The sequence below is a fragment of the Ostrinia furnacalis genome, unplaced genomic scaffold, assembly GCF_004193835.3.
Source record: "Ostrinia furnacalis isolate ACB-3 unplaced genomic scaffold, ASM419383v2 OfSCF0995, whole genome shotgun sequence".
In the NCBI taxonomy this organism is placed as follows: Eukaryota; Metazoa; Arthropoda; class Insecta; order Lepidoptera; family Crambidae; genus Ostrinia; species Ostrinia furnacalis.
The window spans coordinates 144,773-171,348 of record NW_021131234.1 but is presented as its reverse complement, the minus strand read 5'-3'; the positions used below and the strand labels follow the sequence as shown (position 1 = coordinate 171,348).

Below are 26,576 nucleotides of genomic sequence, written 5' to 3'. Positions count from 1 at the left end.
GAAGTTACAATACTGTATGATATTATTACCGTGTCTTCGGCATAGTAAGCTGTCTGTTCAACTGAGCCGTACTAGACGCCTCACAGACTGATCGATGAGTGCTCATAGTCTGACACATGAGTAGGAGAAGAAGTCTCTCGAAAATCGGAATAGACGCTTACCATCAGAGTGAGGTAGAGAAGAAGAAGCTTCTAGTGCTGGCTTCTAGAAATATCGTGCTTACTACTTGTCCTTAGCACGCGCGAGAGCCTCGGAGTCGGTGGGGTGGTCGGGCAGCGGGTGTTGGAGTATCCAGTGATAGAAGGAAGGTTTCTAGACAGATGCTTGGCAACAGCTTACCATCAGGGTGCGGATGCTTGTAGTGCTGCTGATGCTAATAGAGGTGTGGTCACTTTGGGTGTTACACACAGATGCCTCATAGATCGATGAGACCTCATAGTAGGAGAAGGAGATTCTAGAAAATCGGAATAGACGCTTACCATCATGGTGAGCTAGAAAAGAAGAAAAAGCTTCTAGTGCTGTTTTCTAGAAATATTATGCTTACCATCAGGGTGAGGATGCTCGTAGTGCTGTTGTGCGATCTGCGCATACAGCTGGTAGTGCTTGTCCTTAGCGCGCGCGACGGCCTCGGAGTCGGTCGGGTGGTCGGACAGCGGGAATTGGTCGCAGAGCATCCAATGACTGAAGGAAGGTTCTAGAAGTAGACGCTTGGTAACAGCTTACCGTCAGGATGCGGAAGCCGGTCATCTTCGGCATAGTAAACCTCTGTTCAACTGAGCCTCATAGACTCATTGATGAGAGCTCATAGTCCGACAATAGAGAAGAACAAGAAGCTTAGTGCTAGAAATATCACTCTTACCATCAGGGTGAGGATGCTCGTAGTGCTGTTGTGCGATCTGCGCATACAGCTGGTAGTGCTTGTCCTTGGCGCGCGCGACGGCCTCGGAATCCGTAGGGTGGTCGGGCAGCGGGTCGCTCAGGAGCGGGTGGAAGCCGTCCTTGTCGGCCACGTAGTCCACTGTGCGGAGCTTCTGGCGAGGGTCTACGTACGAGAATGTGCCTGGAAGAAGAAGGATCATTGGTTAATAAATGGAATTAGTCTTAGCTGGTTCAAGGCTTCATGATAACTATAGAGTAGTTCCACTTCAGTACGGATTCATGGATTGTTTAAGCCAACTTTACTTCACTCAAAAGCCTGTTACTAAATATTTTCTGTTATTTGCTAAGACCAACCTTCTAATGCCCGTGCGAAAGCACATTCAGCAGGGCCAGCTAAGCTTGAGTTGATGATACAAGTAACTTGGTGATATCATGAAGACTGAATTACTTTCTTCACTAACAAATACGCTCACGCCTTGGGCGTGGCAGGTCATCAAGGGAAGGGTAGCTGACCCCATTCCTTATCTTTCGTTCTTAAGTATAGCGAGCGATCATTAGTGTCGCCTCATGGCTCATGGCTCTTGCTGACTTTAGTCATAATAAACCATGTTCACTTTATTCCAGGGTTCAAGTATGTATAAGTAGGGCAGATATGTACCATCCTAGACTGCATCCCACTTAACATCAGGTGCGATTGTGGTCAAATAACTGCCTTGTTATGCATANTGTGAATACGGGCGTATATTTTGGCGCGCATCCTAGGCTGGTAGGGCATTTAGTTCTTACTACATGACCTCTAATTTGCCAGAAGCAAATGCAGAATTTGACCTACACCGCCCCGCTGGCTGGACGGGTATGATGGCCTGGTGTTCGCTTAATTTCTATGTCCTAGACCTAGAGTTTCTATGTCCTAGTTAGAGTACCTACCCTAAAGTAGGTAGGTATTTGTTACAGCTGCAGAGAATAAAAAAACTGTGCTTTTTAATAATGTTACGCTTAAGGCACATAATTATTAGGATATTTTTGTAAGTCAGACGATAACAGCGGTTTTCATAACAGAAATCTATCAAGAATATAATAATATAATGTGTTACAGTTTTATGCAATAAATCGATAGTTTAATTAAAAAATATTCCTAAATTTTAAGAAAAATATGACTAAATACATAGACCAAATCTTGCTAAATGAGTATGTGTCTGCGAAATATTTATCAATATTTCCTTAAATAAATGGTGTGCTCCAATTAGATTAAGTACCTGAGTATTAATTTGGGTATGGTTTTGTTTTATTAAACTGTGTTATGTTATTTTACTACAGAGGTTGGTTTTATAGTTAGTTTAATTTATACATTTTAAGTAATGACATTGATTTTGAGATTTTTGGTGATATTAAATGTAAATAAAATAAATATAATAATATCAAATTTTAAAATTATTTATTTTATCCTATCCATTCCCCGATTTTTATTTAGGGAAAATACCTACACAAGAAAAAATCAAACGATACTTTTCTATGCCTTTCAGAGTAAAGTATCACAGAGTTTTTTTAATGTTTTAATTTAAATAATTCATATGTCTTTTTGGCTATGCATTAACTTAAATGATGTTTGATGATATGGAATTTCTGACTTCTCCATACTATTTATTGTGCATCTACTGTTGGTGACGGCAGAGTAGAAAGCCGTGTTGGTGACGGCAGAGTAGAATACATTTGTCACCAACCCCAACTCTTCCCGCGGGTGTCGTAAGAGGCGACTTAGGGACTACACATCAAACAGAGAATGGGCAGCAGCGCTCTCTGAAAAACATCAATCTTTTAAACTGCGATCTCCAACCCGCCTGCCAAGCGTGGAGATTATGGCAAAACCCTCCACTATAGTGGAGGAGGCTCATAGTCCAGCAGTGGACTATAAAGGGCTGTTGATGATGAGAACTACCCATATGTTAATTTAAGCTAGTGTGGGCTGTGTATACCATTTACTTAACACCCTGTACACAAATAAATAAATAATAATATCTTTATTCTCACCATAATCTTACAAATAAGGTACATAAGACTGATCAAAAGGAACATCGTTATGTTGGTGATTATGTGTGTGAGTGTGTTTGTGTGTGTGGGTGCTAGTATGTAAGCGGTCTAGCAAGCGATGTCACTGCTCAAAGTTATTTTTTCCGGATTATTAGCAGTTGTTCCGTTGCTGTATGACCAAGCCCCAGCAGGGCTGTGGTCATAAATGATTTCAACTGCTTGTGATTCATGTTAAAGATCAGGGGTGGCCAACTTGATTAGATTATGTCTAATCAAGTTGGCCACCCCTGATCTTTAATCTACTGCTTACTAACGAAACTCTGGGCGATCTACCACTTACATACTTCTTGAAATCTTAAATGAAATATCATAGTTTAGTAGTTTTAGTACACAATCATGTAGTATTTTTTGCCTTGCCACGATCGACTGGACTAATATTCGCGATCGACCGGTTGGCCACCTCTGCTGTAGATAGACTACTGCTATGATGATACAGTGCAAGTAGTAATAAGATTTTCATAAATATAAATAGTCTCAATCAGCAGCACTTTGTTAAATGAACCAGCCATCGCTCGTCTCAGCCATATTGCAGGGAATATAGCGCTCCGCCTTACACGACCTCACCCTGGAGCTTTTACAGTGAAAATGACACAAATACCAGGTAACAGAAATACTGAAAATTGAATACTTACATACGTTCGTATAGTAACCTACATAAAACCAGTAAAGCCAACGACGCGTGTAATTGCTTATACATATTGAAAAAACGTTTAAAATCATATTATAAAGCTGTCAACTAATTTTCAGCTCATTATGTTGAAATGGTCACTCGGTCGACAATTTCAGATAAATATGTTAGAAAAAATTGCGTAAAATTGTTTCCATTAACTAATAACATGTGCGTATAAAAATAAAGGAAACTGTTAGTTTGTTTGTGAGGTCACTACAAAATAAAGTTATTTATACGGAATGACCCTAAGCTTTCAACTATACAGGCATCTAGATTAGGTATTTCCTTGTATATTCCCAAGATTTACATCTCTAAAATTGAGAATCTTGAAATGATTGCTTTATGGGAGGAATTCAGGTGAAGACACCTAGTTGTCCTACAGTTGGGCCAAAGTCTCTTTAGACTCCTCCATTTTCTACAGTCTTAGGGCAAAATTGCCTTTGCTAAATACGCATTCTCGTCATCTCGCCATTGTTACGTGGAAGAAACCTTGATGAAGTGGTTCGAGCTTCGTGTGATGATTTTGATCCTAATATTCAGCTAAAGTGTAAAAGGCTCTTGCAAGGCTTTACAAGTGAAACCATGTGCCTAAACTAGTTCTGAACAATCATTACAATGGTAAGCGGAAGAGCAATTGCGATGATTCGCCAGTTTTCCACCTTGCGTGTATAAAAAGGGGGGTGTATGTTTGATGGGCATCAGTTGCATCCAAAATGAAGTTCCTTGGGCTTCTTCTGGCTATCATGGCGTTGGCGTTTGCCGTCGTGGTGAGTTCTATTTGGATATTTTTATATGGTCAAATTGGTCATTTAAATCAACCTTTTTTATGAGTATTATATTTTCAGACAGATAAAATGTAGATAATTTAAAAAAAAAATGGTTTGACCAATTCGGGATCAATCCCATTCCGTCCTCTCTTTGTCAGATAACGTCTCTAGCTTTAAGCTTCTGAACCTCAAACCTATTCTACTGCACATCCAATAGCTAGCTGAATCTGTTTGACCATAGCGTTGTTGTCAGTTTAAAAGGACGTGTCATCCCACATTTAAAAAAAAATATACAGTTTTTTGTCTCCTGAAAACCTACTGGTATTAACATACATCCTTTTGAACTGACAGCGACGATAGGTCACGCACAAGGCCAGTGACATGGCCTCATGACCTGTGACCAAACATATACCAGCTTCTTGCTCTTCTAGAAAATCTAGACTTATCAGCTATTTTGACTAGGGTTCATCATCATCATTTCAGCTGTATACAATAGGACTCCACTGCTGAACATAGACTTCCCCCAATGATTTCCATGTTGACCAGCTGGAGGCAGGACCAGCGCCTTTCTCCTATCTTTAGTCCTCGGTTCTTGTGGGTGGATGTCTTACGATGCGCTTGCCGGTACATGGTCTCCATTCCAGAACCTTACTGCCATATTGGCATCAAGCGGTTCTGGGGTGCACTGAAAAAAATGTTTGGTTAATGCTTACACAACAAAAGTGACCACCGAACTAAGTGTTAACTATAACCAAACTAAGTCTAGCTCACTACAGAATTATTTGTTTAATTTACACAACATTTTGTTCCTCATAACCAAAGTGTTCGGTGGTCACTTTTGTTGTGTAAGCAGTAACCAAACATTTTTTTCAGTGTGGAGGCGTTTCTGAGTAGGTACTGTGCCCTGCCCATTGCCTCTTCAGCTTACTAATCCGTCGTTACTAGGGTAACTCAATCCATGTATGTTCACAGAGCGGCATGAGCGTGGGCGGCGCGGAGGGCCACGGCAAGGCGGCCTGCGGCGGCGGCGGCTTCCCACCCGGCCCCCCTCCGGCCAGTAAGTACACACACACCTCCAAACTAAATCTATCCGTTCACTGGGTCTCTGCCACGAAATACCGATCGACCAACAGATCAAGCGCCACAAGTGGAACTGGATTGGCCACACTCTCCGAAGGGACCTCGATCACATCCCTAAGCAGGCTCTGGATTGAAATCCTAAAGGAAAACGCAAACGTGGTCGCCCCAGGCAAACTTGGCGGCGCACTGTAGCGGACGAGGCGAAGAAGATCGGCAAGACCTGGAGCGAGATCGAGCGAGAAGCTCAAGACCGAACGAGATGGAGGACTGTTGTGGACGCCCTCTGCCCCATCTAGGGGACATAGGACCATAAGTCAAGTCACTGGGTCTCAACGAACATCACTTTCAATCAATCAGTCGGCCGTTTGGTGTAGTGGTTCAGAACGGACTACTATGCCGTGAGGTCCCGGGTTCAATTCCCGGTCGGGCAGAAATTGAAATGATGAATTTTAATTTCTGTGACGGGACTGGGTGTTACATGTATAATATGTATGTATTTAAAAAAAATGTATTTAAGTATGTTCATGTCAGTTGTCCAATGCATTTTAAAGTGTTTCCATAGTTCAAAGGAATACTTACTGAAACACTATAATGCACACATGCTTGAGTTACTTACCTAATGAAGCTGCTACAAAAATAGTACCTATTTCAAACCATTTTTTTTTTCAGATGCTACCGGCTAACCTGGGACACTTCAAGTTGAACCGACGACCTATTGCACTAATTATGGCTTTTGATCACTATTAAACTTTCACTAGGTAACTACTTCATTACAGTTTTTCATTTCCACTACCTTTTCCCATCCAGAACTTTAGTCCTTAGCCGTCACTTTTAGCAACATAAAAAAATTTTTGTTTTCAATTAACGTGCAGAGAGTAGTAAAATCTTTTAGAATCATATTTATTAAGTACCAAACGCGTACAACGAATTTTCGCAAACCAAATACGCAATGCGAATTCTACCAACTTACCCTAGCAATGTCCATCATTGTTTCTTTCACCAACAAACTAATCAATGTCATGAATTACAAATAAATACTTAAATCTAAAGTAGATAAAAACACTACATATAAATATGACTACAGAATTATTTATTCACTTTTCGACACGAATTTTATACATAAAACGTACAAAAAGTATAAAAATGATTTGTTAGACTAGCTACTTCAATATTTGATGGCAATTTTAGAGTATTTCGATACGTTCTTATCACATTACATTACACATATTACATCACAATAAGGCACTTTTCAGTAATGGTGGGTGACAAGAATAACTACGGGAAGAATTATAATCTACACGTGACAAATACATATAATAGATCAAATACACCCTGTATATTATAATTAAATAAAGGTTTGTGTCCTTATCGATACCAATTTAGCTCACAATTCATAACATTCGGTAAACAATACATACAAATAATATTTAATACTTATACAGAATATTATGTGTAGGTAACTGAAAATACTTAAATATTATAATCTACATACTTATCAATACGCATGATATTATGCGAGGTTAAGGCGCATTTTATTAATTCTTTGATGAATGTATCATTCAGAAAATATCAATTTTCCATCGTAAGAAAACGTAATGTAACAATAGACAGAATTAAATATTCGAATGATTCGAATGTACCTATAAAGTTAGTACTTAGGTATTTTTCTAGACCTATAGTATAGTATTCTAGAACTTGTAGAGTGACTGATTAGTAAAAATCACAATTAATTATCATCAATTCCATCGAAAAGCTCTTTGGAGTGTCATTAAAGATCCTTATCCTTACGATTAAGTTGCGAAATCATTAAATCAAATATCTCTTGATTTCTCGAATCATAACTTTGTGAACGATACTTATGTCATTTGTCAGTTGAAGTGATATAATTAATTATAGGTCGCGCAACAAATGTTGAGTCGAAAACATACTCAAACTGATGTAATATTTGAATACAGGACCAACAAATCAGTCAGAATACGCAATACATCAGTGCAGACCGCGTATACAGATACAATTCTTTGTTTTTGTTATCGCCTCAACTCTTGCTGCGCGACCTATAAATTCAGTTTAATTTCATATTGTCATAAACTACCTATCATTATCATAAGAAGTTTTATGAACAAAAAAGTTCGATCTAAAAAGAGTAACGGTTTGATTTTAAAAAGTATAGATGCTTCCACGAAGACCGCCTCACCAATTTTTGCGGGGAGTTTGATCCGAGCAATCCGAGCGTCATTATTGTAGTGTGCGTATGCACTCATGGATAATTTAACGTGTACCGCTAACACTTAAACATTAGCGGAAGAATTGTGGGGCGCGTCTTTGTGGATGAAACGATCTAAAGCCCGGTCCGTGAGCACGTAGAATTTTGTCCAATGACCCCAAGCTACCCATCCTTATCGCTCGCGCGTAATTATATTGCTGTCGCGACTGTGCGACTGGCACCGCAGTGAGTGTGCGAGCGTGATAGCAACATAATTACGCGCGAGCAATAAGGATGGGTAGCTTAGGGTCATTGGACAAAATTCTACGTGTTTACGGACCAGACTATATATTATGTAAGTACTTAAAACAGATTTACCAACAAGTCCAGAGTCTTCGAGAAACCAAAAGCTGCTTCATCAGAGCTGTCGTTCTCAATCGTGCTGCTGCAACTCCTGGTACAGCTGCTTCTCCTCGTCCTCGCGCTGCAGTGCTTCGCGCTCGGCCGCTATGCGAGCGTGCTGCTCGGCGATCACGCGGAACAGCTGCGCGTGCTTCGCTGTCGCTTCCGCTACTGCTACGGACTGGCGGGGCACTGACGCTCCTGGAAAATTTAAATGGAAAATGTTTATTCGATTTTGATTAATGTTTGGTACATAAAAATACTATTACTGGGGAGAGATATAGTACGAATCAGGTACGAAAAAATGGGTTTATCTTTGGAGATATTGTCTTTATTCGACTCATCGATGAGAGCTCATAGTCCGACTTCAGAGAAGGGAATGAAGCTTCTAGTGCTGGTTTCTAGAAATAGCGACCAAATCATCACATTTTGCTGTATAGCCAGGATCTACAGCTTGGCCACTAATGAAACCTATGAAGTTGCTACGTGGACACCCTGCCAGTAAATAGCATTTACTGGCAGGGTGAGGATGCTGGTGGTGCTGTCATCTTCGGCATAGTAAACTGTCTGTTCACTGAGCCGTACCAGATGCCTCACATGTTCATCGATGAGAGCTCATAGGATGACACTAGAGAAGGAATAGAAGCTTAGTGCTGACTTCTATAAATATCACGCTTGCCATGAGGGTGCGGATGTAGAGCATCCCGGAGTGAGACGCTAGGTTGATCCAGTGATAGAAGGAAAGTTTAGGTTTAGAAGATCTTACCATCAGGGTGAGGGTGTTCGTAGTGCTGTTGTGCGATCTGCGCATACAGCTGGTAGTGCTTGTCCTTAGCGCGCGCGACGGCCTCGGAGTCGGTCGGGAGGTCGGGCAGCGGATTGCAGAGTATCCAGTGATAGAAGGAAGGTTCTAGTAATACCTATGCTTGATAAGAGCTTACCATCAGAGCGTGGGTGCTCGTTTGGGCGTACAGCTAAGTCGTGGCAGCTCATCTTCGGCATAGTAAGCCGTCTGTTCAACTGAGCCGTACTAGACGCCTCACAGACTGATCGATGAGTGCTCATAGTCTGAGACAAGAGTAGGAGAAGAAGTCTCTCGAAAATCGGAATAGACGCTTCCCATCAGAGTGAGGTAGAGAAGAAGAAGCTTCTAGTGCTGGCTTCTAGAAATATCGCGCTTACTGCTTGTCCTTGACAGCCTCGGAGTCGGTGTGGTGGTCGGGCAGCGGGTCGCAGAGTATCCAGTGATAGAAGGAAGGTTCTAAATATGTTTGGCAACAGCTTACCATCAGGATGCGGATACTTGTAGTGCTGCTGCGGTAATAGAGGTGTGGCTACAGGTAGTAGGTCACTTTGGGTGTTACACACAGATGCCATAGATCGATGAGAGCTCATAGTAGGAAAAGGAGATTCTAGAAAATCGGAATAGACGCTTACCATCATGGTGAGTTAGAAAAGAAGAAAAAGCTTCTAGTGCTGGTTTCTAGAAATATTATGCTTACCTACCATCAGGATGAGGGTGTTCATAGTGCTGTTGTGCGATCTGCGCATACAGCTGGTAGTGCTTGTCCTAAAGGCGCGGTCGGGTCAGTCGGCTGGTCGGGCAGCGGGTCGCAGAGCAGAACTTTAGGGCTGATCCAGTGGTAGAAAGAAGGTTCTAGACGTAGACGCTTGGCAACAACTTACCGTCAGAATGCGAATGCTCGTAGTGTTGCTGCGCGATCTGGACTTACCACCTTGTCACCTTGAGCATGGTAAGGCGTCCATTCAACTGAGCGATTCCAGACTCCTTATAGACTCATCGTTGAGAGCTCATAATCCGACACAAGAGTTGCAGAAGAAGCTTCTAATGCTGGATTCTCGAAAATCGAAATAAACGGTTACCATCAAGGTGGGCTAGAGAAGATTGAGAAGAAGAAGAAGCTTCTAGTGGTGAAGGTTCTAGAAAAAGACACTTGGCAAGAGCTCACCGTCTGGGTGAGGATGCTCGTAGTGCTGTTGTGCGATCTGCGCATACAACTGATAGTGCTTGTCCTTGGCGCGCGCGACGGCCTCGGAGTCGGTCGGGTGGTAGGACAGCGGGAATTGGTCGCAGAGCATCCAATGACTGAAGGAAGGTTCTAGAAGTAGACGCTTGGTAACAGCTTACCGTCAGGGTGCGGAAGCCGGTCATCTTCGGCATAGTAAACCTCTGTTCAACTGAGCCTCATAGACTCATTGATGAGAGCTCATAGTCCGACACTAGAGAAGAACAAGAAGCTTAGTGCTAGAAATATCACTCTTACCATCAGGGTGAGGATGCTCGTAGTGTTGTTGTGCGATCTGCGCATACAGCTGGTAGTGCTTGTCCTTCGCACGCGCGACGGCCTCGGAATCCGTAGGGTGGTCGGGCAGCGGGTCGCTCAGGAGCGGGTGGAAGCCGTCCTTGTCGGCCACGTAGTCCACCGTGCGGAGCTTCTGCCGAGGGTCCACGTACGAGAATGTGCCTGAAAGGAATAATCATTAGTTATTAAATGGAATGAGTCTTAGCTCAAGGCCTCATGATAACTATGGGACTATGGAGTAGTTCCACTGCAGTACGGATTCATGGATTGTATAAGACAACTTTACTACTAAATATTTTCTGTCCTCAGGTAAGACCAACCTTCTAAAGCCCGCGCGAAAGCACATTTAGCAGGGCCAGCTAAGCTTGAGGTGAGGATACAAGTAACTTGGTGATATCATGAAGACTGAATTACTTTCTTCACTAACAAATACGCTCACGCCATGGGCGTCGCAGGTCATCAAGGGTAGCTGACCCCATACCTTATCTTTCGTTCTTAAGTATCGCGAGCGATCATTAGTGTCGCCTCATGGCTCATGGCTCTTGCTGACGTTAGTCATAATAAACCATGTTCACTTTATTCCAGGGTTCAAGTATGTATAAGTAGGGCAGATATGTACCATCCTAGACTGCATCCCACTCAACATCAGGTGCGATTGTGGTCAAATAACTGCCTTGTTATGCATATAAAAAAAAGTCCCAGTAACAAATGCATCGTCCTCATACCTCTGACAGTCCCGCTGCCATCGCTGACCTCGCTGTGCTGTCTGTCAGCGTGTCCAGGGTAGCGGCCAGCTGTGTACGAGAACACGTAGGGCTTCGGCGGCGGCGGCTCTGTGGTGGTGGTGTCCACGAGGTGGGACACGTCGCAGCCGGCCAGCGCTGCCGATGCCAGGACCAGAAGCGTGGGGTATAGCATCTGGAAATGTTTAGATTATTTAGTTAGATTGGTTCAGTCAGTAGGAGGTCTTCTGGTGGAGATCTCACAGTTAGAACATTAGCTGGAGTCCTTGATTATTTACCCATTGGTCTCATAAAAAATAATCTGCCCTTGGACGATATCATCCAAGCTTCTGCCTAAGGATAGCTAGCTACTAAAGTTAAGGAAGCATTCTTTAAATGTCAGGCAAGTACACTCATATCGTCTTTTGATTTTTGATAAAGAAAAGATACTGTTTCAATTTTTATGTTGTAAAACAGGACTATTATAGTGAAGTGTGAAATGAGAAGTAAAGATCTTGTGTAAATTATATTGGTACAGACATATTAGTATCCAGTTTTAAAAGAGATTGTCTTAAAAACAAAGGTTAAAACGAATTCTTATGCTCAAAGGAGCATGACGAGTTACGATTTTAGTGTAGGTACATATTATTTGCAAGGTATTTTATTTAGCAGTACCATTAACAGGAAAATAACACTTAGATCAAAATTCTAGGTATGTTGCCATTTCCTGATTTTGAAGGCCGTTCTCCTATCACGATTGATATTTGTTGATTTGTGTTTACAAAATATTAATTAAATTCCGGTAATAAACAAAATGCAACTGAGATGCTTGCGCAATCTCTTCCCAGTACGTACCTAACCTACTGGTGAAATTAATAGTAGGTACCTAAGTTACATGTTGGTTGTGTATCCTGTGAAGGCCTATAAAGCCTACAAAAAAAGAAATGAAACTTGAATTTTATAATTTTATCAATCATAAGTAAAATAAAAACTTTGTTTATAAATAAAGATGACGTTTCAAATCCTGGTCCGATAGTTAAAATTCTTTCACCCATATAAAGCCACATTTTTGGTAAATGTCATCTAATACGAGTATTACTATTATGTATTTTGTGTCTATAGGCAGTACGCAGACCGGCTAAGCTGGTTTCTAATAAAGGACAAAATTAGAAAAATGAGGCAATCTCACAATGATTATAATATAAATTCTCATATGAAATCGCAGAAATCAGAGATCCAATACAATTTGAGCTCATCTTTGAATTTGGAAAACTTATGCTTTAAACTATTATGGAAATCATTTGGGGTGGCCTATGTTCAGCAGTGGACGTCCTATAGCTGAAATGATGATGATGATGATGCTTTAAATAACTGGCGAGATATGGCAAAGATAAACTGAAGTGGAGAATGCGCTGCGCCATCTTATTTTTTTTTTACAACATACCAATAAAGATTTCGATTATATGTTTCAAATGTCTCCATATGCCTCCGCCTGATGCGACCGGCCTAGGAACGAGTCGCGTGACCTTTGAGGTTCGTTGCGTCATCGTAAGTCACGATGGGACTGCGGCCGATAGGTGATCTTATTAGATGTTTAGTAATAACAATTCGATGCCTGACCCGGAAGTTCAGGGTTCGATTGTGAGATGACATAGGTAGTACAGAATGTATGTCGTGTCGGCTCCTAGTTAGGTACCTACTAAGGATATTGCAGGCTCAATAATTGAAATATTCAAACATTTGAAAAGAAAGACGGTTTTCGTAGTAATCTTTCGTAATCGTAGTTTTCGTAGTAGAAACAATTCATGAAAAGTATATTTTTCCCATACGAATGAACGTTTTCTCTACCTACGTCAACATTTGCTCTACTACGTCGTTAATGTATTATGTAATTTATAGATACCAACAGTTTTTTTTNTAGGTACCTACATATTATTTGCAATGTGAATCAGGTAGGTATTTTATTTAGCCAGTAGGTACCAATAACAGGAAAATAACACTTAGATCAAAATTCTAGGTACTCGTATGTTTCCATTTCCTGATTTTGAAGGCCGTTCTCCTATCACGATTAATATTTTGTTGATTTGTTTACAAAATATTAATTAAATTCCGGTAATAAACAAAATGCAACTTCTTAGTTGCTTGCACAACTTCCTCACAGTAAAGTTATAGTTTTGTCGTTAACCCTGTGAAGGCCTATAAAGCCTACACAAAATAATTATATAAACTTGAACTTTATAATTCTGTTAATAAAGATGACAAGTTTCAAATCCCGGTCCGATGATTAAAATTCTTTCATCATCCCGTATAAAGCTACATTTTGGTTAAATGTCATCTAATATTACTATTGTGTATTTTGTTTCCTTAGGCAGTACATGTNCACACTAGGGAGGGGGGGTCTCAGAAATGTGACCACCTGTGACAAGGACGGAGGGGGGCTAAAAATCATGAAATTCGTGTGACGTACTTTATGGATGGCCCCTTACCTAACACCTTGTAAATAGGCTACTGCTAGGATAACACTGTGCAAGTAGTTTAAGATAATAAGATTTTCATAAATAAAAACAGTCTCCGTCAGCAGCACTTTGATAAATAATGACTTCTATCAACAATAGGTATCAACTACCTAGATATCAAAAACTACGTTCCGTACGAAATAACGGCGCACTTGAGAAGTGAGTTCCTCCATTCAACCATATTGTAGGAAATATGCGCTCCGCCTTACATGACCTCACCCTGGAGAATTTAAAGTGAGAATGACAAATACAAGGACACATACGATTAAAATACTGAAAATTGAATAAGCACATACCTATTTACTTTAGTATAGTAACCTACATAAAACCAGTAAAGCCAACGACGCGTGTGATTGCTTATGCATATTGAAAAAACGTTTAAAATCATATTATAAAGCTGTCAACTAATTTTCAGCTCATTATGTTGAAATGGTCACTCGGTCGACAATTTCAGATAAATATGTTAGAAAAAATTGCGTAAAATTGTTTCCATTAACTAATAACATGTGCGTATAATAATAAAGGAAACTGTTAGTTTGTTTGTGAGTTCTATAGATGTTCACAACACAATAAAGTAAATGTCTTTAAGAAGCTTTAAACGCCCAAGTTATAATTTCGATAATTTATATCTCTGAAATAGAGTATAGATCTTGATTTAATTGCTTCATTTGAGGGATTCAGGTGAAGACACCTTCTATGTCCCATAGCCATTGTCTATTATAGTATATTAAGACAGAATTGCCTTTGCTACTCCTTTGTCATCTTCCAAAATTACGCCACAGCCTACTTCTTCCACCTTGATGGAATTATTTGAATTTCAGGTGTCCATAATCAATGTGTGTGTGATTATTTTGATGCATTCAGCAAAAGTGTATAAAAGGCCCTTGCAAGGCTTTACAAGTGAAACCATGTGTCTAAACTAGTCCTGAAAAATAATTACAATAGTAAGCGGAAGAGCAATTGCGATGATTCGCCAGTTTTCCACCTCGCGGGTATAAAAAGAGGGGTGTATGTTTGATGGGCATCAGTGGCATCCAAAATGAAGTTCATTGGGCTTGTTCTGGCTATCATGGCGTTGGTGTTTGCCGTCGTGGTGAGTTCTATTTGGATATTTTTATATAGTCATTTAAATCAACCTTTTTTTAAATAAAAGTATTATATTTTCTGACAAATAAAATGTAGATAACCTTAAAAAAATTGATTTGACCAATTCGGGATCAATCCCATCCCATCCTCTCTTTGTCAGATAGCGTCTCTAGCTTTAAGCTTCTAAACCACAAACCTATTCTACTGCACATCCAATAGTTAGCTGAATCTGTTTGACCATAGGTCACGAGGCCAGTTATATGGCCTCATGACCTGTGGCCAAACATATACCAGCTTCTCGCTCTTCCAACACTGCATTTTCCCTCATCAGGACAGGCAAATCCAGACTTATCAGCTATTTTGACTAGGATTCATCATAATCATTTCAACTATAGGACGTCCACTGCTGAACATAGATTTCCCAAAATGATTTCCATGTTGACCGGCTGGAGGCAGGACCAGCGCTTTTCTCCTAGCTTTAGTTCTCGGTCTTTGTAGGTGGATGTCTTACGATGCGTTTGCCGGTATATGATCTCCACTCCAGAACCTTGCTGCCCCNCATGCACATAGGCAGTACCACAATACGCAGACCGGCTAAGCTGGTTTCTAATAAAAAGGACAAAATTAGAAAAATGAGGCAATCTCATAATCATTAAAATTTAGAGTCGCATACGAAATCGCACAAATCAGATTCGTACACATTTTGAGCTCATCTTTGAATTTGGAAAACTTATGCTTTAAATAAACTGACTGAGGTGGCGCAAAACAGACTGGAGTGGAGATTCTATTATTATGGGCATGGTGTAGGTACACTATGCGGGAAATTGATTGAACAGAAGGGCGAGTGTGCACACCGAAATATGGGCGACACACGGCGAAAGTAATTGAAGTGCGTGTTTACACTATATCTCGATCTGACATCCAAGATGGCTCAAATTTAGAGTGCAAGTGCGATTTTGTTCCTCATTCGATAAAGCACATGATTTCGTGCCCTGCGTGCCTAAACAACTGCACGCAGGAAGATTGAATTACAACGCCACTCTTGTAGCGGAGTTTGGGCTGACACTAAGTATTATAGGTTTGTTGTCGACACGACAAGAAGAATATCCGGCATAGTCAAACCGCGCCTTAAGACTCACTTTCGGTCGCTGCGTCTCTAAGTTAGATTTTTAACTTCATAATAATAAAGATTTAAATTTTATGCTTCAAATGTCTCCATATGCCTCCGCCTGATGCGACCGGCCTAGGAACGAGTCGCGTGACCTTTGAGGTTCGTTGCGTCATCGTAAGTCACGATGGGACTGCGGCCGATAGGTGATCTTGTTAGATGTTTAGTAACAACAGTTCGATGCCTGACCCGGAAGTTCAGGGTTCGATTGTGAGATGACATAGGTAGTATACAATGTGTGTCATGTCGGCTCCTAGTTAGGTACCTACTAAGGATATTGCAGGCTCAATAATTTAAACATTCAAACATTTGAAAAGGAAAATGGTTTTCGTAGTACAGTTCGGTGTAATCGTCAGAAACAATTCATGAAAAGTATATTGTTCCCATACGAATGAACATTTTCTCTACCTATGTCAACATTTGCTCTACTACGTCGTAAATGTATTAATTTATAAAAAACAACAGCAAACATATTATTACGTATGAAGCATCTTCTTTTAATGTTGCGCACGTATGAATCGTTAATTACTACAGGCGTTAATCAACAGCGTAAGCTTCATCGGCATCTGCGTAAATACCGGCACAGATAATATAATATACCGGTATGCAGATAATAATTCTCCGTTCTAAGCCGGTTGCAAACCGGTAGCGATGTATGTGGATGTATTGAATCATCGCACGAATGCGTGCTGTAATCGCTTGCTCTTTCAGATAATCCGTTTTAAATGATGACGGAAATACGTTAGTTTAATACAAAATGGCGGAAATATAAATAAAAGTTTTTTGTATCAATGGACACCAAGACCTGTCTAACCAGCTGGGCTAGGATGTGATATGATAAGATTTTATCGATTATTTTAAACGACAAACAAATGGGCTTACCACGGAAAATCGATACAACGGCACGAGAAAAGCTTATCTCATAGGCCTGCTGGTTCATAGAAAGACAGGTGAGGTCATAAGTTCGTGTCATATGAGGCAGTAAAATTTAACTGAAAGTTTGAATTATCTTTGTTCAGAAAAAGATCCGCAAATATTCATTCTCTCTAGCCACCCTATATCATAATTTAAATTAGACCACTCGCCTTCGTTTTGCCTTGATTAGATACCAAACATTTTGCAATTATGTATTTTGAATGTGTCATAAATATAAACTAACGCGACCGCAGTATGTCAGCCCAAAGGAAATCGAAGGTTGGCGCGACAAGTCATGCGTGGTAAAATTATACATATTATAAGCGTTTACAAAAACCGCCAAGTTGCTGTAAAAAATTTAATATTAATACTAAAAGTCGTAAATAACTCGTCCTAACATATTTTCAGTAAATGAAGTAAAACAGCTCCAAAACCTGTGTCTAATGGCAGCACTCATGTATGTACAATTGGGTATTTGACACCATTCGCCAATAATTCTAAACCACAACTTTTTAAAAAAGACACTTGTTTCTGGTCTTAAAAACTTAATTAATTTTTAATTACCTGTAAATTACGATTTTTGGTTGCATTATAATTGAAAAAAGTAGTTTCATTGAGTTGATAACATTGTGACGTCACATGCTAGTATTGCCGTACAAAATCTATGGGAGAGTGTCGTTTTGACAGTTTTAAAAAGTACGTCAATTGATTGGTGGTGTCAAATACCCTATTTATTTTCACCTCGAATTTGAAAAACAAATGTTTGTCAAACCACCTTCTAACTAGGTACCTACTATGATTGACGATCATCTTTTCCTTAGTCCATCAATCATTTGTTGACAAGACTCACAAATGACATAAGTAATATTTGATTGATGTTCATACAGTGTGGAAAATACGTCCTTTGTTTGCAAAAACTGTCAACAATCATGATTAAGTAAAACTTCTTCACATAAAATCAATTAAATGTATAAATTATAATTTTATCGCATCATTTACACGCTAAGTTAATCTCTATTACAATCTTGCAACAACGCAACGCAACCGGCTGGGACAGTCACGAACTCATCTGCGATGTACCCCAGTGTAAATAGTAAGGTACAGTAGGTTTACTGTGAAGCATGGCACGTCAATATTTTGGTGCACGAAACGTGAACTTTACTTATTGTGCCATGGGAACTTATTATGTACCTTGTCAACGATAATTTTAATGCCCTTTGTATTTAATTGTCAGTACAATCGTTTTATAAAATAAAATATGAGCCGGACATTAGTCGTCCCTTTACAGGATTGATTAAAAAACTGGAACTAATAAAATATTAAAGTCTCTATATTGCGTATTAAGAACTAACAGTAGAAAAGCTCGTGAACAGCAGAGCTTTTTCCAAAGACTAATAGTATGATTAGTTTAGTTTATTCATATATATTCATAGTTTTAAAGTAATTATAAGTTTTTGTAAATGTATTATAAAATTAACTTTGTCCTAATCAATGAAATTATATAATTATTTTAACAATATCTCATTGAACATCACGTTTCTTCTTAGCAAATACAAGATGGATGTGTGCTACTATATTCAATATGCTTATGGCTATAATTATCAATAAACAAAATACCAAAAGAACTCGTCATGTTTATTTTAAACATTTTCTCAGAAGTATGCTGATAAACATGTACGTAATTAATTTGTTTTGTTTTGAATCGTAAAAAATCGACTGGATTTTTCCTTAAAAACTCATAAGATGTCTTTTTAAATACATCAAATTTACATATAATATATCTCTTCTTGTCATAATCATCAAGAATCTATAATGTATAGGAAAGTGGCAGTCATTGAGAGAAGAATGGATACTTAAAATTAACTAGCTAGTTTAAAATAATGGAATGTATTCTAGGATGCAGTTTCTTACATAAAACATAAACTTGTTTTTACATAATATACGATGTTATACCTCGTTCGTAATTGTTACTGTCATCATAAACTTTTTATTTTTATTCGATTATTTACATAGGTGACCCCACAGTCTGCGGTGATTTATGTAGGTGCATCACATCGACATCATTCTGTATTATGTTGTCAACAAAATTTAAAGAAATAATAATTGAAACTGTGAAGTGTGATATTAATACTTGTAAGATGAAATGACAATTCATTATCGCTTGTTCCAGCCAACGTGTAACACTGTGACTCGATTGGGAAAGAAATCCCATGAAGTTACGCTGTTTCAGGATTTGCTTGGTCCTCAAACCAAACTGCGATAGCATGTTTTCGTTATCCATTATCGTATAAAGTGATCTAAATACACATCCTGTTAAATTAAAAAGTATTAGCAGCTTGGCGCTTTTGGCGCTTCTCTACCATGCGACCTTGACCTGCCTATCCAAACACTGTCACTCGCGGGACTAGCTCATACTTTTGCTTCAATTTGCACATTGATCTTATTGATGTACTTACAACGTTGTTGTAATGTACGATTTGTAACATCCATTAGAACATACGAGTAGTTAAGTGGATAAATTGATTGAATAGCCATGGCATTTTCAGTTTAATTTGGTCTTTTTCTCACTCTGAGGTACTAAATTGTTTTTAAGGGAAAAAGAATCAAATTGCCAAGGCAGAGTCCACCCGAAATAATCTAAATATTCATGAAAAATTATCGAGTAAAAAATCCTAAAAGAGGTTATAGGGTTTTTTCAGGTCATTTGCGTGATTTGCGTCTGGCAAGAAAAGAAAGTGCGTTATTACGAAAATCAACAAATTTACACTATTTGGGCGGTCATTATGTAGTTCCTTTTCAAGACACACACGTCCCAAATATACTCTGCCTTGGGATAACATATCGACTGGTCTAGTTTTAGTACAATCAGTTTTTTTATATTGAGGTTATCGGTAGCCTTTTTTTGTATATTGAGGTTCAACTTGGCGCTGCACTACCGTGCGGCCTTGACCCGCGTCAGTGGAGCACTATCACTTGCTACTTGCACTTTTGCTACACTTACAACGTTGGTGCTCAAACCAATTCGGAACTGTTCTTGTGTGTACTAATAAATTGCGTTACTTTGCGAGTTTTTGACACCCTGATTTGTCGTAGATTGCATAAATGTTGGTTTTGTTGATTTGTTGTTTTGTTTTTATTATTTCTTATTTGATTTTTTATTTGATTTTTGTGTTTGTTTTTTATGGGTACTTTTTTGCCGCCCCCTTATTGCGTGTTCCCGCCGACGGACAGGTACTTTACGGAGTGCTTCTCCTTCGGCGGTAGGGCGCAGCAACGTCAAGGGACCCGCTGAAAATCGTTGTCGAGGCATGCCCATGGCATGCCCCGATTAATGCTGAGCGGGCCCCTATTTGACAGCAGGGCACAATGTTTATCTTCTTTAATTTATGTAAATGTGATGTCGCTCTGTTTCGTCAAATAAAACATTTTTTACTTTTACTTTACTTTTTTTAGCTCTATTATACTAGTAAGTGATAATTAGTTGTCGCATTTATATTTATTTCATAGAATGTACAATGTCCAATGGGAAAAAGGGTTAGGGAAAAGAAGAAGAAGAATATTTTAGAATTCATATTAAAATTATGAAACATTCTCGAATTTTTATTGTTCGTAATTTAGTTCTTATATCCTTGTTTGTGATCTTTTTAAATAAAATAAAATAAAAATTTCTACAAAAGTAAATGTTTCAATATTTGATTTGAATATAAGCAAATATAAATAAGATAATACAATTTTAAATGGAAGATGCTACAAGATTTATTAGATGTGCGTCATTATTTTGTTTATACCTATATTGAATATTATTGTTTATACCTATCTTCGTTTTCCTTATTGGAAAATGCATCCACTGATTAGCATTCCTAATAAAAACACCATTTAATAGTGTTTAACTTTACAACCCGCTGCCCACTCTAATCACAGTTCTAAATCTTTTGAAACGGACATGTTGACGGCCTAAACTGTTGTGTAGTAAAAGTAAAGCAATTATTACTTAAATACTAACTATGTAATAAGCGCGTGCGCATCTAAGTATTACAAACATTATGGCTACGGACAATATTTGGCTTTCACGACACGCATAGCAAATTATGTTTGTGTTGATTACACGTTTGAAGATATCATTTATATTAAATACACACATGCTGACTTGCCATTTTGGTTCAAAAGTTACTTCTCTTTTTTACAAATTAAATTAACAAAAAAACATTTAAATTATTTTTGTTTAGGTAAGTTTTGCCAGGTAGGCAGAGATTTTAAAGGTAGGATTTTCCGCGATACTGGTAAAACAAAAAAAAAGGTAAAATATATTATAACAATAAATTAGCATGTATCGAAATATTAAAACTGGTTTTAAAAAAAACCACATCCTGTACGTTACATATGCAGTCAATATATCAATGACAATGCATGATTAAGAACATGGTTTATGTGCGTCTCATAACAAGCGAAAAATATCAATGACTAATCTTCGATTAGGCGTGAACAATGTCAGGTGCTGCATCCTCATTGATTTGCATCCTACATAGATGGCAGGCTGGGAGGATGAGAGGTTGCCTCCTACATAGATGACATGAGAGGCAGAGGTCCCCATTGTTTGAAGCGCGTGGGGGACCTTTGTTTTAAGTTACCGGCTACTTATAAGGCTAATAAGTGACGAGGCTTTACTACTGTTTCCTAAATTGGTTTGTATGTATTTAAATTACACGACTACACGAAATCCATTTACGTTAGGATAGTTGCCTAAACGATTTTAGAAATGTACATTTCAATACAGTCTTAAAATGCAGTTAAATGTTTCGTAAACGTAACAATATAGGCTTGATTCCAGACAAAAATAATAGACTGTGTTATGGTTTATAATGCGACTTTCAATTCGACTTGCAATCAATTAGATATGCAGTATGATTTATGCTCTTTATTTTATGTTTTTTATGTCTTTTCTTCTACGAAAGATTAGCGAGGAAACTGAGCGGTACAAAGGTGCGTATTGAGATTTTTTCAACTCCCTAGCTATAGCACAATTCATTAAAATAGATCTCGATTCAGGTATAGAAATTCTGCACCGAACTTCCGACCTTCTCTTTTAGAATACCATAAATAGAAAATACACCGCATAAGGCTATCAAATTATCGTAAGTGTTTGTCGATTTTCTGTAGAAATAGCACCAAATTCATAAAGAGTTCGCTAGAGCGTGTCTCTGGATACATGCTGGTTAGCCCCACTCAGAATCTCCTTAAGGCCCAGAACAGACGGTGAAACGCAATCGAAACTTCAACTGCTAGTTACTTTTGAGTTGCATCTAAGTTTCTGCCATAGCGTCCGTTGAGAGACCACACATGACGCGAACTTTCAGTTTCAGTTTCATTCATCAGAATCATCAGAAAGTTGCAGTTTCGTTGCAGTTGCGTTTCACCGTCTGTTCTGGGCCTAACTCTACTAAAATTATAGTCTATGCCTCGGGCTACTATTACTCGAACCTTCGATACCGATTTATCGATCCAATTCCGGGATCGGCACAAAAACTCGTTGCAAAACGCATAGATGCTATCGTTAGCACACGCGTGGCGCAACGCGTGCACAGCGGCGATTCGCGCTTGTTATTAGATTGTTGCGATGGACTAACACTTCGCATTGTTGGCTTTGACATTCTGCTGTGATATGAAATAATATGAACAGGCAACCAAAATTGGGTGAAGTTCAGATTCATGATAAAAACTTGAAATGACTGTGCTTTTTCTTCAGGTTTTGATATCTATTATCTTGTGGTTTCAAAATCCTTTTTAGGGTTCCGTAGCCAAATGGCAAAAAACGGAACCCTTATAGATTCGTCATGTCTGTCATTTTTAGTTGTGTCCCAAAGCAGTGGACTAAATTATTATATTAGGGCGAAGATAAAATCAAAACTACTAGACCACTTGTTTGATCGGTTATTCGTAATCAACTCGAGTAGGTTATTTTAATATGTAAAGTGTACTTTGCACATGCTCGCATTGAAAGTACATGACGTGTTGAGCAACGTTAAAGAAAGGTTGCTATAAGGATGTGGACGACGCCGATGGTAAACGGAATGATAATCATGTGGTTGTAAGAAACAAATGCACTGATTTATTGAATATTCAAATGCGCAAACGTCTTTTAATCAATAGCTTGCATCTACCTAAGTTAAATTTAACGTTAACTAGTGCACACGCAGGACAACCGGCCATTGTGGAAATCATTGGGGGAGGCCTATGTTCAGCAGTGGACGTCCTATGGCTGAAATGATGATGATGATGATTGCACACAGCTTGGAGATTTATCTATATCCGAGTATATTTTTGGGAAACTTAAAGAGAATTTAGAATCTAAAAATATATTTTCTCTTCAAAGTCATAGTACAATAAATTTTACCTTCCCAGTAAAAATGCGTTCTATTAGGATTTATATGGTATTCATGGGTTTATTAAAGATATTTTGTATTCAAATGTTGTAATCCGTCTGACAAGATCCTGTGCCAAGTAGGCCAGTGTGTGAACCGAATCCTCATTGACTCTAATGCTTAGAAATTCACATAAAATAGTGAAAAATTTTAGTTCAGTGAGGATATTATAATAATATTTTATTCTTTAACTGTATAAAAATAAATAAAAGCCCTTCCCGGGGAGGAGTAAGGAGGCTAAGGAGCAAGATTTCTCGTTTTAATATCCAATTATTGCCACTTATTTGCTTAAGGTAGTTAGTCCATTGAGAAGAGCAATTACAGCTTGCTACATATTTAGATTATTATGTAATACTAGAAATAAACAGAACAGCACTGCGACTCTATATCCTACTAATCCTACTAATATTATAAATGCGAAAGTTTGTGTGGATGTCTGGATGTTTGTTACTTTTTCACGCAAAAACTACTGAACGGATTTTGATTAAACTTTACAGTATTATTGTTTATAACCCAGAATAACATATAGGCTATAATTTATGACGATCTATGACAAACTAAATTTCACGCGGGTGAAGCCGCGGGCAAAAGCTAGTACGAGAATAATATCCACGTGTAGGTAACGAAAGGTAGTTGCGTGCTTCGATTGTTGTCATATATCAGATTCTGTCCTTGTAAAAGTTCTCGAACACGTCCAATCAGAATGTATTGCTTCAATAACATACAATGTTGTGCTGTTACCAATACATACACCAATAAATATTTTTTCTTTCTTTCTTTCTTTCTTTCAATTACTATCTAGTTTGATAATTGCAATAAATACAATAGGAAATTGCTCAAATCTCTTTATGTTTCGTCGAGATCGATTGCAAGTTTGAATCAGGCTGTGTGCTGAAAGTGGTAGGCACAAGCTCTTTATAAATAGATTGGTGTCGAAATTAGAACATTGCGCTGGTATGGAAATTACTGGTAATTATACACAACCACTTTCTTATCTTCTGACTCTATGTTTGCTTAGACTTAGTCCTAAATAAGAACAGCCTGGATTTTGAAAACAAAAAAAGGGTTCGGCTTATCGATTCATTTGAAAGAAGAAAGTTAAGGATTTTAATATCTATGCACATATTTGGCACAGTGAAGTTCTGCTAATTTTTTGAGTAAGTAACACTTATTTGATTGCATAAAAATACATGATGTCTGTTTTAAGTATGGATCAAATAAAAAGGATTGATTCTACTGCTCAAGTTCAGAAATAATATCGACATTCTCAAATTGACGTCCCCTATACTAATTAGCTGATTAGTGATGATAATTTGTATGGAAAAGTTATGTTTTTTTAAGATTTGTACTTCCTTGAGGAAAATTGTTGCATTTAAGCAGTAAAATTAATCCTTTTTGTTTGATACATACTTAAAAAGACAGTATACGAACACAATCGTTGACGAGTTGATACATATTTTTATGTGTCGACAATATGTGGAGGAGGCAAGTTTTTGAGAAATGCGACCAAACCGGCCAATCTCTCACCTTGTAACGGCGTGTTATGGGTAAAGTGCGAATGTGGACAGACGAGCGAATTTTTTGTTCTTTTATCTTGACATTAGAACGAACTCAACATAAGGTATTTTTATAATCAGTAAAAAATCGTTTGAGGACTGTTTTATTCGGTTTTATGACTTTTGGCATTAATTTTAATTTCTCGTAATCGTCGTCGCTTGTAACAACTTATAATGAAACTATTGTGGCTTACGGTGATATAGTATACGGAAACCAAATGTGAAAAATGTAATACATGACATATCTCTAATACAAGTTCAATTATTTTATTCAAACACATTGGAGAGTGTATTGTAAAGACTCTAATTTAGATAAAATAAAGTATTGTATTAGTTAATAAAACTCAGAAGGGCTTTAAAATGATATTCTGCATAATATATTCTGTGAGAGCTATTGAAATCAGACCAAAGTCATGACCTCTAAGAATTCCCATAATTCACAAGGCCACTGACGCGTTGAAGTCTTTTCCACGCGTCGACGAATTTCTATACATTACAGCATTTCTAATTGTCTTTACCAATGATAAATTATAATGTCTGCAATAGATAAAGTACGTCTAAAGTCAAGGTTCATAAGGTAATTAGTACCCGTGGAGACGCCTCTATGACCTTGACATTTATATCGTTGTAAACAATGAAAAAACTCGGCGAATCTTTTTTTGATTGCAATGCTCAACCTTTTAGTGTGGCTTAATTTTTATCGAACGTTTCCGCATTGTAGAATCGTTTTGCAATTAAATTATTTTTTAACAATTTCTTGGCGCCATTCACAATTGGTTTAATATTTTTATTAGTCAGTGTAAAGCTTCCTTTTTTATACTAAAACAATCAAAGGTTACTTGTTTTTCGGCCAATTTGAAGATACAGGAAATACAAATTAACTTACCAAATATTTAGTCACAACATTAGAAAAATATTTGGGTAAGAAAATTGGAAATAAGTGTGTAAATATATCTAATATTTATTCAAGATTGATGAAACGCACGGAACTTTTATACAAAAGCTTTAAAATCCATAGATGAGGAGACACTAATAATAATATATTAAAATTAAAATTTTTGAGCGCGCTGTGACCTTTCTATTCATTTGATAAAGGTTAACTAATAAATGAACATAATAGGCATTCAAATAGGTTTCAACAAGTACTTCTAAGTTACTGATATTTTCATAACTTTAAAACTTTGAAAAGCTTATAATTTGTGCTTATTATATTTATGTTAGATAACATTTCGAAGCTCTGTCGTCTAAAAAGCGATCATAACATCTTAAGTCTTATCAAGGCTGTGGTTTCGTCCACAATCAACTTTTCAAATACCTGTACCTCTCCTCTTTACCACAACTTAATAAATTACTAAAATTAGGTTAATAATAATTTGGTTAGTATAAGAAATAAACGTAAATGTTGAGTACTTACCATTGAATATCGTAGTATCACTCACTAACGACGCGACGGTCTTTCCGAAGAGACTACACGACACTAACAGAAATGCTTGGAGGTGAATGGCGAATGGATTGCTCAATGAATGAATGGGTCATTCACTCAGTTGACGTCGGATCTTCGAGCTGAAAGGTTTGCATGGAGAGTGCATAAGGGCTAACCCTCTCGTTAAATACGAGTGACCATATAAATTAGACACCATTCAAAACCTTTAGTGAAAATAAGTGTGATGTCTCTTTTGTAATACTATTGTAGCCATGTGAAGTAGCTGGTTTATGAAAGGTAATGTAACAGATGATATCTCCTCAGAAAAATCTATGTTATATCCAGTTTAGGGGGGAAC

General features: G+C 38.1%; 2 protein-coding genes and 1 long non-coding RNA gene across 3 annotated transcripts; 1 reads left to right on the top strand and 2 right to left on the bottom strand.

The window, feature by feature from the left end:
- Nucleotides 1-341: 341 nt before the first annotated feature.
- Nucleotides 342-1,397, bottom strand: LOC114350860 (uncharacterized). The gene is made up of 4 exons (XM_028301806.1): nucleotides 1,328-1,397; nucleotides 860-1,060; nucleotides 545-694; nucleotides 342-454 (listed from the first exon to the last, which is right to left on the bottom strand). Exons 1-4 carry the CDS (start codon nucleotides 1,395-1,397, stop codon nucleotides 342-344), a joined length of 534 nt encoding a protein of 177 aa, XP_028157607.1.
- A 2,947-nt stretch (nucleotides 1,398-4,344) lies between these two features.
- On the top strand, nucleotides 4,345-6,254 carry LOC114350855 (uncharacterized). Its single transcript, XR_003655739.1, has 3 exons — nucleotides 4,345-4,404; nucleotides 5,377-5,461; nucleotides 6,154-6,254. It is a non-coding gene; the product is annotated as an uncharacterized LOC114350855 (long non-coding RNA).
- Nucleotides 6,255-7,981: 1,727 nt separating this feature from the next.
- Nucleotides 7,982-26,288, bottom strand: CPR56 (cuticular protein RR-1 motif 56). The gene is made up of 4 exons (XM_028301820.1): nucleotides 26,210-26,288; nucleotides 11,139-11,331; nucleotides 10,375-10,575; nucleotides 7,982-8,290 (listed from the first exon to the last, which is right to left on the bottom strand). The coding sequence occupies exons 1-4, from the start codon at nucleotides 26,210-26,212 to the stop codon at nucleotides 8,121-8,123; spliced, it is 567 nt and encodes a 188-aa protein (XP_028157621.1). The 5' UTR covers nucleotides 26,213-26,288; the 3' UTR covers nucleotides 7,982-8,120.
- Between the last annotated feature and the right edge of the window lie 288 nt (nucleotides 26,289-26,576).